This window comes from Bactrocera tryoni, chromosome 5 (genome assembly GCF_016617805.1).
Source record: "Bactrocera tryoni isolate S06 chromosome 5, CSIRO_BtryS06_freeze2, whole genome shotgun sequence".
In the NCBI taxonomy this organism is placed as follows: domain Eukaryota; kingdom Metazoa; phylum Arthropoda; class Insecta; order Diptera; family Tephritidae; genus Bactrocera; species Bactrocera tryoni.
Genome location: NC_052503.1, coordinates 9555527 through 9571203, shown reverse-complemented (window position 1 = coordinate 9571203; position 15677 = coordinate 9555527). Strand labels below are relative to the sequence as shown.

The 15677-nt window shown below is 36.8% G+C and overlaps 2 protein-coding genes across 10 annotated transcripts in view; both read left to right on the top strand.

Moving 5' to 3' along the window:
* LOC120777899 overlaps window positions 1-7632 on the top strand; it is a 79522-nt gene extending 71890 nt beyond the window's left edge. For 4 of the 8 annotated variants that reach the window (XM_040109470.1, XM_040109474.1, XM_040109471.1 and 1 more), the window contains 3 exons: window positions 502-633; window positions 1909-1946; window positions 6119-7632. In XM_040109470.1, coding sequence (XP_039965404.1) covers window positions 502-633; window positions 1909-1946; window positions 6119-7010 — 1062 coding nt within the window. In that variant the 3' untranslated portion in view covers window positions 7011-7632. The other 4 variants (XM_040109476.1, XM_040109477.1, XM_040109475.1 and 1 more) reach the window with 4 other exon arrangements.
* Window positions 7633-11577: 3945 nt separating this feature from the next.
* Window positions 11578-13489, top strand: LOC120778733 (insulin-like growth factor-binding protein complex acid labile subunit). 2 transcript variants are annotated; one of them, XM_040110697.1, is made up of 3 exons: window positions 11578-11865; window positions 11959-12392; window positions 12461-13489. In XM_040110697.1, exons 1-3 carry the CDS (start codon window positions 11640-11642, stop codon window positions 13448-13450), a joined length of 1650 nt encoding a protein of 549 aa, XP_039966631.1. In that variant the 5' UTR covers window positions 11578-11639; the 3' UTR covers window positions 13451-13489. The 2 variants fall into 2 exon arrangements, with proteins under 2 accessions (XP_039966631.1, XP_039966632.1); XM_040110698.1 differs by having other exon boundaries at window positions 11583-11865; window positions 11962-12392.
* The last annotated feature ends 2188 nt before the right edge of the window (window positions 13490-15677 follow it).

Here is a 15677-nt window from a genome sequence, read left to right as displayed (position 1 = left end):
CTAATAATGGCATGAAAAAAAAAATACATAAAACGCATTAAACTGATGAAATATCTGAAAAAAATGCAATTGGAACACGCTGCAATTCACATAATACTTCTCCGAAATATTTTCAAAATTTCTGCATTAAAGCTTTCCAAAAAGCATAAGCTTTCCACGAGCGTCGCTGCCTGCCATCCATTGCACCCATCTGTCAAGTAAAATTGAATAAAAAAAGAGTTAAATTCCCCTTTTCATAAATACACATACATATATACATACACACAACACATGTACATAAATGTCACGGAAGTGGCGAATTTCGTATAGATTTTGCTTTCCTTTTTTTCCGATTTTGTTACGTATACTATTGTGTTTGACTGTATATTAGTTCGGTAGTAGCGTCCACTGCTTGACTAAAGTCCTAAAATATCTTGGTATTGCATTTTCATAACGCTGCACAACAAACCAATCACGACCTGCTAATCTACATCTACTACAACAACAAACAAACGACGATAGGGAGAAGTTGAAGATCGCGAACGAACCATACGTTTGCAGAAAAATCAAATTGAGAATCTGGAATCAAAAAAGCCACCAATACAAAAGGACCACACAAAAGAGTTGATGAATATAGCAACACAAACAGAAAGGGTAAGTAATTACAAATCTCTACTTACTAGTATTCACAAAATGACATAAAAAGGGGAGCATATGACTCTGTCTTAGTAAATGGTTCATCCAAGTCAGCTCTGTTATCAATAAGTGTTAATTTTTGGGGGAGGGTTTCGTCGGCATACACACGCGATTAAATGAAATGATTGAGCTCAAACATATAACGGGTGATCCAAGTAGAGGTCCCTTTTTCAATAGATCTTTTCTGACCGATCACACGTGAGGCGTGACAAGCTCTCAAATTATTTTTGTTTAGTAATGTTTGGAATTTCATCTTGGAAAGACTTTCTAAAGTGACGACGAGGACCGCGAAGAGTCGATTCGGTGACATTCAAAGCTACTCAGACTAACGTATGAAATGACCTGGCGCAGTTTACGTCGAGATCTTAAATTGAAAGCATACAAATACAGTTTGTGCAAGAACTGAAGCCAGTCGACCTTCTCATCGTTGTATGGGCTTTTAAAATGTCCCAGGAAGATCCGACGTTTTCGAGCCAAATTTTGTTCAGGGATGAAACCCATTTTAGGCTCAATGGGTATGTAAACCAGTAAAATTTCCGCATTCGGGACAGAGAGTAACCTGAAGGGATTCAAGAGCTGTCATGTCATTCAGAAAAAAAACGGTTTTTTGAGGTTTGTGGGCCAGGGGAATCATCGACCGTTATCGCGCTATGATAGCTGACTATTTAATGTCTGAAATTGAAGTTCGTGATCCCGTCGGCATTTGGCTTCAACAAGACGTCGTCACTTCCCACACATCGCATCAATCAATAGATTTATTGAGAGAACCCTTCGGTGAGCAGGTAATTTCACGTTTTGGAACGGTGAATTAGCCACCACGATCGTGTGATACACAGTTGTACCTCTGCCTGTAGGGATATGTAAAATTTAATAAATCCAGCTTCAATTCACGCCTTAGAGCAAAACGTCACACATGTCATTCGCCAGTCACCAGTCGAAAGGCTCGAACGAGTCATCGAAAATTAGAATCAACGCATGAACCATCTGAGACGTAACCGCGGCCAACATTTGAAACATACAATCTTCAAAAAATCAATGCGAAATAATGTTCTGTGGAATGATAATAAACATTCCCTATTTAATTTGAAATTTCTGTGTGTTTTCTTGAAAAAAGTAGGGAACCTCAAAATGGATCACCCTTTATAAAACAGTGAAATATTTTTAAGCGATAATATACAGAAGTCTTTACTAATTATTATTTCACTAATAACACTCTCTGTTTATATCCAACAGACACGACCACTTTCATATGGCCTAGATGGACTGTCAAGGTAAGATCTAGGAAATAATTTAGAAGCATAGACACTATGAAATTTAGCCAGTTGGTTGACCTAATAGTTGCAATATAAATTTGAAGTGCAGAAAAAATGAGTTTTATCACAGCCCACTGACAACCAAATTTTAATTCCTCTTTCTTTTTACTTCGATTTTCGCCCCACAGCGTTACCACGCACCCGGACAGCCAACTTCAACCCACTTGCGGTTGCACAGAAAAGACTTTACATTTTTTCAACTATCTCAAAACGAAAATACCCAGAAAACATTTCGCCCCCTGCCAGATACTAATCACATCCATCCCGACAGCCACACAGCGCTTCTTCATTATAATTCACCGCAAATTGCAACATTTCAAAGACAACTTCGGTGGCATTGTAATCGGCTGCCTAAACGGCTTCGCTGCGCCAAGTGGCCGAAGTGACGGGTGCGGCGGTGGTGGAGACGTCACTGCCGTTGGCAGCAGTCCGTCGTGCCTTAGTCGCAGCGCTGGCACCTTGCAACGGCTTGCTGCATCTGCATGCGGCACTTTGGTGCGCTTCACGCGCTGTTGCGCCGATTTGCATAGTTGGCGCTTTTTGCTGGCAAATTGTAGACAGCTTTCGTGCAATATTTTGACATGCTACAACAGCAACTGCACTAACTGCTGCAACTACATGCATCACCATTACCGCGGCCTAGTTGCACGTAGCCAAGACGCGACCAATTGGCTCAATTTTCGTGTTCGCAGCGCTGTTGCTTTGCTTGCGTCGAACATCTTTTGCTTCTTTCACCATCTGCAACGTATACTGCCGTAGGCAAATTGTTTTGCGAAATCACGTGAAATTAGGAGGACAGCAAATTCTGCTGCAACAACACTAACCAAATCGCAACACACGTGAATTTGCATACAACAAGTGTTTTCTTTTGTGTGGCGTTGCAGTTAGCATAAATTAATTAGCTTCTACTAAAACTCGTTGCCTTACACACACAGAATTAATTACTCTTAGGGATCAGTTACGCCCTCCGCGCTTACACAACTTATTTACTGTTATAATACATAGATTTTCTAGCTTAAGCATACACTACTTATATATCGAATCTAACTTTGCGATTTTCTCTTTCATGCTGCCTTTTTGAATGGGTTTTGTATATTGTATTTTATAATAAAAAATTAACAAACTTAAATACTTTTAATTACACACACACACACCCACTCACATGTAAAACACTCTCTCACAAATCACAAATGCCCACCAATCGCTGAATCGTGGCCACTGGTGAACAATTTGTAGACATCGCTATGGTGAAGAACAGGTACTGTTTTGTGATCTTATCATGGCTGTCATGGTTCTATGTGCCATTAACATTATCTGTATACTACATTTAACCTACTCATGTATTGACAACTGTTCCTCTTGTCTATGAAGTTAATGCAAATTGTTGTTATGTACTTAAGTTTAAAACACTGTACAATAAAGTTGAATAGTCTAAATAAGAAACAGTAGTATAACTTTAAAATCAGCACTCAACGTCTTACTTACAAACAAAATAAATAGGATTCAAATATTTGAGCTTCTTTTTACTATTCATGGAAAGCGCGAATGCTTCAGCTAAGCAGAGGTACAATGAACAGTTATAGCAGAAACAGCGAACAACGTAAACCCGCAGCCCGAATCAGCTGATACTGCCTATCTTATGAGAGCGCAATGTAAATGATTAGCAAACACCGCTTCTACCGCCCGCTTTACCGTACGATACCGTAGAATTTCCCACGATTTGGATTTTTCCCGAAGAAACGAGTCAGCTGATTGCTCTCTTACAACGCAGGGTTGCCAATCTCGATATACTGTATTCATTATAAAAATTGTCTTCAATATGTTTGAAATTTTATAAACTAACTCAAAATCAGAGTCGAATGTCATTATTTATAAATATTTATTTATATAAACTATTTTGAAGAGTTTGATTTCAGTTTTGATATTTTCTATTATGAAAAATTATAATTGAAAAGTTAGATGTGTACAAAACCATATATAGTACATATGCGTATTGAGAAATGGCAACATGATTTAAATGAAAACAAAAAAATAGCTGATTTCTACGGGCTCAATTTTTGACAAATTTTGTTTACTAAGGACGGTAACTAAGGAAGGGAGAAGCGGAATTCGCTGTTTCTGCTATTATAGGAGGAAGTGGTATTGACTTACAGTGTGTCTATACTTAAAATAAATTAGCATAAGTCATCAGTATTTGTGTGGAATCAACAAATTATAGGCTTAAGTGTGGATTGAATCTTAGTTAATCGAGCTGAGTTGCGTTCTTTCGCTGTGACTCAAAAATTCTGTTCTGGCCCTAACGACATACGACGTCTAAAGTTGCCTGCCAACAAATTAGGTTAAAAACTACAATGAAAAACCTATTATTGTATTATATTTATCACTTTTAGTATATCGAAAAGTAAAGTGAGAATTATTTTTAAAATATTTAAGGGGTTACATGAGTTTCGCTGTCTGAAAACAGCCTTTTTTCAACATTTTTTTCTCATGTAAAAATGAAATATTTTATTATTATTTTTTTTATTTTATTGCTACAAACATACAAAGAAATTCTGATATTTTTTGGAAAAAAATATTTTATACTCGACCATTGCGACGCCATTTTCGGAGTCCCCTGGTATAAAAGATGCGCCCGCGTTGGCTGAATAACTCCTTGCAGGATCATTTAAAGTGAAAAAGATACGTTTTTTAGTAAAAACCTTAACTTAGAACTTAGATAAAGGAAAATTGGATTTTTGGCAGACAGTTTTACAAAAAAAATGAAAATCTCGCGTCATTTTCTTTCAAATAGTTGTAATCGAAAAAAAAACCCTTCGTCCAAGTCTTTAAGAATTGATTGTATCTCTAACAGCTGTGTAAAATTTCATTAAGATCGGTTGAGTAGTGCTCGAGAAATCTTGTCAACCGACTTCAAGTTTACAGTTTCGCGAAAAACGTTTTGAAAGACGGCGCACTTAGGCTAGCCAGCCTCGGGCGCACAAGTTCTCAAGGCGGCATCTCCGAAAGGATTACTCGGATCAACTTGAAAATTTACGATAATATTCTAGAGCTATTGTAGAATTTAATAAGACAAGAAAAAATCGATTTTCTGAAACCATAAGCTCATGTAACCCCCTAAAAAGCCGGATTATAGGATACCCGGTTTCTACCGCTCCGAACATTTATTTCACTTAGTTACTAATATATATGTTTTTAAAGATCAATTGAGGTTAAAATTAACTAACTAAGTATAAATGAATTTTACATAGATCATACTGAGGTTCATATGTGTATGAATTAATAAACGATATAGTAGACATTTAAAGCGAAAATAAATGTAATATTTATAAGATGTAAAAAACAATTCTTTTTGCAAAAATAGAAAATAATTTATAAAAAAATTATTAGTTTATATATAGTACAATGTTTCATATTTTTATTCACTATGGACATGTTAGTCTCGATTACTCCTAAAGTGTTCGTGAAACGCTCTTAAAAAGGGTGCACAGCTCTTATGTAACTAAAATGAAAAACAGACAAAAAGTATATACTAAAACTGCTGAAACTTTTTAATTGCATGCGGCAATTAAACAGACTTGTGAGGTAATGCCTTTCTGTGATCAAAAATTAACCACAAATACCCGAAAAGTGCAGTGCAACAGGGAGAGCTTGCAAGGACTTGCAGAGTGCTTCACATGTGTGTAGTCTTTTTTGGCACAGCTGATGAGTTGAAGCAAACAAAATCTGAAGCACTTCGGCTTAACTGTTGCACTGCGCAGTCGTTGACGGCAACCGAATGCTTGTTTAAAGAGATCAAATACCGTTTTGAGATCATATTTTCAAAATGAATCAAAAAATTAAGCTTGACGCTTTGACAGAGGATAATGAAAGTACATATATATATTTATATATGTATATGTGAGTAATTACAAGCATTCATTTGCACCGATATTGACGAAGAGAATATAGCATGCGATTAAAAATCTACAAAAACACACACATACACTAACCCATTATCTAACTAAATGCTCTTTGTTCACCACATTCTAAATAACTACATGGCAGTGATTGTCTAGACAAACACTGGATAATTATGTTGCAAACCTGAAATAATTTTCTGTGCTTTTTTTTCTTTCCTCACGCCCGCGCAGAAGTAAGCCCGAGTACACCAGTTACACCACACGTTATCACCCGGTCGCCACCTGTGAAAACAATAGCAATTGCAATGGCGCCAACAACAGCAATAACAGCAACAACAATTTATGCACATACCAACAACAGCACAACTGCTGCAATGGCAGCAACAACAACCTGCCAGCGACCGCCACAGAAGCAGCAGCACAACAAATACGCCGTCACACCATCATATCCACCACTCTGAGCAATTACAATCAACAGTCGGCACTGGCCCCGCGACGTGCCTCGATCGCGTGGGAAAAACCCACAGCGCCTGCACCACCCACAACACCCCCGCTCGCACAGACAGCGACTGCGGCCGGCACAAAACACGCGCCACCAGCCGCCACCACCTACAAACCCGTGAAAATCACACTGATCGGAGAGCCGCTCAAGCAGTGGCAATGGAATGCCGTTGGCAATGGGAAGACTTCTGACAGCCACGGCCACACAGCGGCCGACAACCATAGCGACAAAGAGGGCAAGGCAAAGCGCGAAGCGAGCGATGGCAATAATAAAAGTGGACGTAACAGCAGCCGGTGTGGTGGTAATGGTGGCAGTGGTGGCGTGTGTAATGGCAAGAGTAATGGTGCGAATTGTGCGAATGGCAGTAACGGTTACACAAACGGCACGAGCAGCCAGACGAATGGACGGAACGAGGTCTCGGGCAATGGGCTACAGAAGGAAACAAGCCAACAGACGAACCATCACTATCAAATGCAGATTAAGCCGTATATGCAACAGGCGCTGACACAGCCGGGACAACAGCAGCAAACACGTGTACAACAGCAACAACAACAACAGCAAGTCTATCACACAACAAACGGCAGCAATGGCAATTTCAATCCAACAGTTACTATAGTCTGAGCGCAAAGTAGTTAGTTCGTAATGTCTGATATTGATATACATACAAACATACTTATATATACTAAAATTGATATTCAGATACAAATTTTGGAAAGTGAGTGAATTATGTAGAGGCGATCTTTTAGCGTACAGTTATTAGTAAAATCTACATATGTGTGCATGTTTGGACGGTCAAGTTATCTTAAGCTTCGGGAAAATTTAAAATGTAGTGCGCGAGGAAATTATGTTACATAACTATACTGTGCAATAAATGTGCAAAATATGTATGTATGTAGTAGTTAAATGTGTAGTAGATTCTCTGAAGCAAGAACTAATGCCAATAAGGGTTTTCTTCACATATTATTCTAAATACTTCTAAAGAGGCATCGTAATGAACGGAATGGACGCAGTTTTCCAATTCTTCACCCCAGATAAAGTGTGTGCACAGCAAGAGGGTTTAATGAGGCTATTATATACTATTTCTCGTTTGCTTTAGTTCGTACTCGGCGGCAAAGCAAAAAGTGCTGACACACATTCCTCGGTCACTTCAGAAATTGACGGTACCCAATATATCGGTTATTTATTATAATCTCTTATAATAATATTATTACTATTATTACCATATTATTGTTATTATTACGTATTATTAGTACTATTATCATTATAATCATTATTATTATTGTCATTATTATTATTATTATTATTATTATTATTATTATTATTATTAATATTATTGTCATTATTATTATTATTATTATTATTATTAATACTATTATTATTACTATTATTATTATTATTATTATTGTCATTATTATTATTATTATTATTATTATTATATTGGTATTATTAAAGAATTATAAACGAATACACTTGCAATTTTTGTTAAAAGTTCATTAGAAACATTACAACGTCCAGGACTTTAGGTTCGCAATAAATGCATAAGGGGTTATTTACAGTTAGAAGATCGAAAAAAGCGAATTTACCAGAATTTTTCAGAGAAAACTTATTGATTGATCAAAAACTTTGTACATATTACGGTATCTTTTAACTGTATTTTGGGACTTAGTATTAGTAAAAATATTAATTTGGTAAGGAACTACAGCTAAACTTCGGGAGCTTCTCTCAAAACAGACGACGTTGAACTGGATCCTCTGAAATTAAAAAACCAAACAGATTTCGTTAAAGTAATGTTAAAGCTAGTAATTAATCGAAGAAATAAGCAAAATACAAATTTTTTTGACAAAATGGTTGTTTCTCAAAAAAAAAAACAAGTTTTTAACCAAAATTTCGGACTTAAGTTGTTTATAATAAAAAAAAACACATAAATTACTAAAAAAAATGAAGAAGCTCGTGTTGTTGTTGTAAAATTTTAGACTAAACGGTTTTGCTGTTTTCAAGTAATGTTGGTCAGCATTTTGAGAAAAACGCGTTTCAAATTTGGCCTTATACCTCCAAGCACTCTGAAACGCCTTTTCAAGCTTTCGTGTAACTTCGAAAATATTCACCGGAACGAAATGAAATTTACTGTGTGCATTCTTAAATATAATAAAGAAAAAAATCGAGTTTTGAAAATTCTAACTGTATATAACCCCTTAAGGAAATGTGTGATCAGCTCCAAAAGAAATTCCTGAAACAAAAACAGGCGAAACACTGAAAGACATTCTCGTTCTTGCACGCCATTTCAGATGTTTGTAGCGCTCCAAAACAGCTGCATTGATAAAGCTCCGCTAAGATAGCATTTCGCTTGATTTCACTATATAAAATGACTCTTAAAAAGTTCGTCAGAATTAATATTTTTGTAATAATCAAAATATATTATACTTACAACGCACACTGATCCATTTATACTAATGACCACACATATGTACATACATATATATACACTTTTAAATTTACATAATTTAATTAAGAAACACCTTCCGTAAACTTGCTATACTGACTAATATAATTATTATTATATACATACATACACATATACATGTATTGAGTAATTAATCAGGCAAAGCATGCGATTCCGATGTTATTGCATATACATACATATATTGAGAGAAAGTGTAAGCCAAGAGCAGAACTAAACTGAAAAGTATTAATTTAGTGCTTATTTAAGCTTGACACACACACATACATGCAAGTACATAAATGCAAACAAAGAACAACTTGAATATATACTTATACAAACAGATTGTGGAAAACCTTAGCACATGCATACTCACATACGCATGTGTGGGCTAACATACATATATATAAATATTGACAGCTGCATTAAAGTATGAACTTGATGAAATGCAGCCACTAATTACACATGCATATATACACACACACATATATATACTATATGCAATTTCTTTGAGCGAACAATAAATGACAAACATACAAACATATGTACTCACACTAGGCATTTAGCATTTAGCGTTAAATAATTATCATAATCGTCCGGTAAGCGTGTGGCAGGCATAGCTTATCTCTAAATTACTTATAAACATGTGGATGTATCTATGACCGTACGATCATGAAGCATATAGACGCCACACATCCCCCGCATAATTTAGTATTAATAGCTCAATCTGATTTAGCTTAATTTTGTTATCAATAAGTCCATATTTGTGAATCAAGTTGAAAATACATAATTAATTAACTTAAATTATACCAAAATTGCATAAATTATTGATCATTTAAGTTTCGACCCGAAAAAACTGAAAAAGGGTTATCTTAAACCCTAATTTTACATGTTGCAATCACGCTTCATTGATTGATTGTTATTAAGAAGCGAAGATAAGTTTCGAATCTTCGCCGAAATAAACGTGAATTACATGAGACTCAAATAAAATATTAAATGCATATACAGACATTTAGAAGCTGAGTTTTCCTTATAAATATTACCTCTATTGTAACGAGTTAGTTGGCATAAATCAAACATGGTAAATACATAATAATATCTACAAATATTTTTGGGTGGAAAAGTCGAGAGCCCAGAACAAGGAAACATTCTTCGCTAAGGCAGTTCGATAGTTTAGCATATACAAGTACGCAAATTGCAATTAAATTCTCCCAGGTAAATGATATTACAAATAACCGTATTTTTATAAGTTGGTAGGACTGTCCTGAATTACTACGCCAAATATGAGCGCGATCTGTCAACCAGTTTCTTTACAACAGCTATTTAAGTCGGTACACCTCAGTAGTGCGTTGCGATTTTTAATGGATAAAATATGAAACTAAGAATTTGTCTCGATTTTGTGTACAGAATCGTTGCGAATGTTGGGAAGATTTACGAAGATTGAGTTTTATCAAAAAACCAAGCCTACGAGTGGTACAAAGCCTTCAAAGACGGTCGAAAGATCGTTGAAGGCATGCTTCGTTTTGGACGATCTTCGACCTCTTCAACTGATGAAAATATTAAAAAAGTGAAGGATATGGTGTTTGAAAATCGTCAGGCAGGTGTTGGAGAGATGGCAAGAGAGCTCAACATTTCTCGCGAGTCCGTTCGAATGATTTTATTGGATATTTTGGGTATGAAATGCTTTCTTGCTCGACTCGTCCGTATAAAGCTGGGATGTTTTCAAACATGTCTGATTGTGCGAATTCCGATCCCACATTCATGGAGAGCATTATAAGGCATTCTAACTACCGATGAGATATTGGTTTATGAGTTTTACTTGCAAACAAATCAACAATCAACGGAATGGAGGGAAAAAACGAGCCGAAACCAAAAAATCACACCAAAGCCGCTGAAAAATCAAGTGATGCCCATTGTTTTTTTCGCTATTCTTGCTTTGGAGCATCATGAATGCATTCTGGAGGAACAGACGATCAATGAGGAGTTCTATTTGACCGCATTTGGGTGTTTTCACGATGATAATGAACCATCGCATCGACTGTGATCGAATTTTAAGCCAAAAACGCAATGACTATCAATCAACCTCCATATTCACCAGATTTGGCTCCGTGTGATTTTTTATTGTTCCCCAAACTAAAATTGTCGCTCCGTGGAACCCATTTTCATTCAATCGCAAAGAGAAAACCAAATTTGCTTAAGGAGCGACAAAGTGTTTTGAAGGCAGGAAAAATCGTTGACATAAGTGTATTCCATCTGGTGGAGATTACTTTGAAGGCAACCAAATAAATATTAATGAATAATTAAATATTTTGAATTTTATTTACAATTTCCGGGTGCTCTTTTGTCTTAATATATACTATATGTACATATAACACAAACGCACTGATCCATTTGCTATTAAAAATGTATGGAGTCTTTTGGGTGTATTTTTAGATAAAGCTCAAGGTCTAAGTTCCCCGAAAGTTCGCACTAAAACTATCTACTAATTAAAAGTATAGAAACCTATAACTCCCAGACACCTCACTTCACACAACAATCACATATTACATTAATTAAAGCAATACCTGTTAGTTTCTCGCGTTTTTTCACAATAAATGCGAATATAATCTCTATTAAAATCTTATTCAAACTCAAAGAGAGTCTATTTCACCAAAAGCGACATGAGTGCACACTGCTGTGAACAGAAGTAAATTCCAAGAAACTGCAATATGCTGTACTCTCTGCTTTACTCAACTGAACATTACTCAAACAATGCGAGATGCCGTCAGTAAACAACTGTGGCTGAAGGAAGACGCTTCGACCGGCTCTGAACCATGAATCACCGAGAACTTGCATTTGTTCTGATTTTATTCATAACATTTGGCCAACGCTTGCAGTTGTCCGCTGCACAGAAATGCAAACCACTAAGTGGCTCAAACAATTTCGGGATCTACAGATGCCAAGGTGTGCAGACGCTGAGCGAGATAGAGCAAGAGTTAATGGCTACTTGGCGTGGCATAGTTGTGAGCAATCGCAAGGAAGATTACCTCGACTTTACACGTAAGTTAGTGCTCGCATGCATGCTAGTCGTTTGTAGATATTTGTATGTGTGTGTATGTGAGAACATGTGAACAACATTTGCTTTATCACCAGCAGCGCAATCGGGCGAGCAGCAGACACAAACAAAGTGGGCGCAGATTACTGATTTGGACTTATCGCAGGCTGGTGCTTTAAACCTCGAGGACGGTAGCTTCAGCTCGTTCACGGCTTTAGAGCGTTTAAACCTCACCAACGCACAATTGGACGGATTGAAGCCACGGTATTTCCCTGTTGCCTCAAAACTGGAGTTGCTGGATGCGAGCGGGAATGATTTGCAGAGCTTAAGAGCAGTGAATTTTCAGCATTTAACACAATTGAGGGTGGCGAATTTTTCCCATAATAATATAAAGTTGGTGGCAGCAGACGCTTTAGCGGTATTGGTGCATTTGGAGCAACTTAATTTGGAGAACAATGCGCTGACGAACGCCTCCGTCGGTACCTGTAATAATCTGCGAAAGCTAAAACTCGGGCATAATGACATAAAAAAGGTATGTTAGATCAAATGATAAAAAACTAAGTCCTAAGGCTGTGAACTTCTTTTAATTCCCTTTTTTAGATATCTGGGTATGAATTTGTTGGCTTGCCGCAACTGCGACATCTCAGCCTGAGCTTCAACTCTATACACAGCATCACCGATGGCGCGTTTCAGGCGCTGACCGCCCTTACCGTACTCAACCTTTCCGGCAATTCATTGCGTAAGCTTTCCGCAGAAACATTTCAGGGCATGGAGCGTATACCACTACAATATCTGGACCTCAGTTCAAATGATTTGAGCAGTTTGCCGTCTGAGCTCTTTACACCTCTACGCCAATTACAAATTCTGAACCTCAGTGCCAATCAGTTGGAGTCTCCACCGTCCGGTCTTTTCGTAGGACTGACGCAGCTACGTAAGCTGTATATTTACGACAACGATATCGGCATATTTCAAGCCAACACTTTTGCAAATCTCACTGCTCTCGACACACTGGACCTATCTACTAACCATGTACAAGAACTTCAAGGCAACATTTTTGGTACAACAGCCTTACCGCGCTTCCGAAAGCTTATGATAAAAGCCAACAACTTGAAGCACCTACATCCACTAGCGTTTGATGTCTTGCCCTCCATGGAATACCTTTCATTGGGCTACAATGAACTGAACACTCTAGACAGGCGTATGTTCGAACCGATGCGAAGCTTGCGGAAACTCCATTTGGGTAATAATTTGTTTGAAGAAATAACTTTGGACGTGCTGCATGCACTTAGCGAGCTATCAGAACTATTGTTGGATAATAACAAGCTGTCATTTCTGCCGAATATGGCAGACGTAGCATTTCCCAATATGCGGAAGTTCTCATTGGAAGGCAATCCATGGCAATGTAGCTGCCTTGACGAGGTCCTGGACTGGTTGAATTCGAAGCAAGTGGACTATTTCAGAGCTCAGAGCCCCTATTATCAGGGCCAGAGATCTCTGTGTGTCGTGACGAGTAAAGACGTATGCGTTCGGAATTTGGCTCAGGTGAAAGAGGAAGGTTTCGCTGAATTACAGGAAAATTTTATTGAATAATATTTATTATTGAATAAATACTTAGGTTACTATATAAGAGTTTATAAAAAGCTTTTAATTTTTAAAAAATTACAAACGTTATATGGTATTTCCAGACAGTGTGATAGCACACACCTCAATGAACTGAATGATCTAACCGTTGGATATAAAAAATTATAGACAAATTTAATTAATTTAATATACTACTAGAAAAAAAAGAAGGAACATAAAAAGAAGGAAGGACAGAAAAAAATGTTGACTTCCAAAAGAAAAAAACTTTAGAAAGGAAAACTACTAATTTGTTCGTATACCGAAAGCCTTAATCCATCCTAAATAGAGAACAAACATTGGTTTTAAGGTCGCACAATAGTAATCAAAAAAGCCACCAGCGCCATCTATTTGTCAACTACACAACTCAGTTTGTCAATTATCAAGTTTCGTTACTTATACTGCCGGGCGACATCTATGTATAACAACTATAGTGGTGTCTAAGCAAAGTCTAGAAAAAATTTAAGAACAAAGTGATACAAAAGAAAAATTATTTCAGCTTGTCGTTGCTTAGTTTCTTCAAAAAAAAAAATTCATCATCCAATGAAGGAAACGGGAAAAAGACTATAAATGTACACAAAGATTGTTTTTATATGTCTACGGTACAATTTCTTTGATATGAAAAAAATAATATAAACAACAAGCAAGGAAGATCTAAGTTCAGGTGCAACCGAATATTTTATACTCTTGCAACTTGCAGGAATCAAAGCACGGTGTATAACGTCAACCAGAGGATCGAAATCTAAGCAATTTCTTATATACATACTTATACCATATATAACTCATACACTGACTGACATATTCGATACAGAATTTCTTAGAAAAACAGAAATCAGCTTACGTAGTACATACATACATATATGAGAGTTGGGGTAGTATAGACCCGATTTTATCTATTAACTATTATCATGCTACATACGGAAAAATTGGTTTTATATTGAGGTAACTCACAGCCGGATCTTCGAAAATTCTGACAATAGTTATATGGAGGCTACGTCGTCACCCGGAAGTTCATAAATCTTAATACTAGGTATAAGGGGGCTCAGAGAAGTATTGACTCGATTCAACCCACAGAGTTGCTATTATCAGGAAAGGATTTTCTCCGAATTTCAATTGTATATCGCATACGATATTTTCGTACAAAAATCAACAATACATACTTGGGTCAACATATTGGGTACTTCAGGGCTAGGACAGCAATTTTTCGTCGCAAGGATTAATTGCTTCCTGATTTGTTTACTGGAAAGTGAAAGAATCAAACGAAATTCAAAATTGTGTTACATGGGAAGTAGGCGTGGTTCTGACCCGATTTCTTCAATTTTCGCACTGTGATATAAAAATATGAGAAGATTGATAAGTACTAACTTTAGTCGAAATTGGTCATTCGGGTTCTGAGATATGTGAATTTACGAAAAAGTGGGAAGTGCTACGCCCATCGTCCAATTTTCACACCAGCTTCCATAAAGCCCTCTCAATCCATCTCGGAGGTAAAATATAATGTGTCAGGTAGTGAGTAGGTTAGTTGCTGAGTTATTGCGCTTTGTTTACCGTTATATGGGAGTGAGCGGAGTTATCCTCCGATTACATCCATTCCTATATAAGTGGGAAAAGTCAAGGGATGAGCGGAGAGTTTATTTTAGAAGTGAAATGTAGCAATTTTGCCCACGTAAACAGCTTAGAACACCTCCATCCAACAAATTAAAGTTCTGGGCACCATTTTTAACTTGTTGGTGTAATACTAGCTATCTTCGATTCGCCATTTCGATGCTCGTTATCTTAAAAAGAAAATTCGTGCAAGAGAGTATGCGGAGACCACATTAAATTGTTATAACTGTTTTTTCACTAGGATCAAGTTTTGTTTTACATATTTTTACCACTGTCAGTGCCTCAAATGCCAATTATTGTCAAAAAAGAAAGTTAACTCAACTTAAGACTTGAAATCAATTATACATACAAACTTTTTGATAGGAACAAAATTTAGATGTTGCTAAACACCCGCAACACTTTTGGGCATGTGACAAAATGCATGTTAATGCAGAGTTGCACCGTATGGCTTGTTCGATTCGCTACTCTCCATCGCGACAGCTATTTTATTTATACTTTTACTATAATAAGGCTTAAGTAAGTTCCTGGTGAACCCCATAAAATAGTTCCTACAAGATTTTGATGACAATTTTTATAACTTTTGGCTTTCTATTCT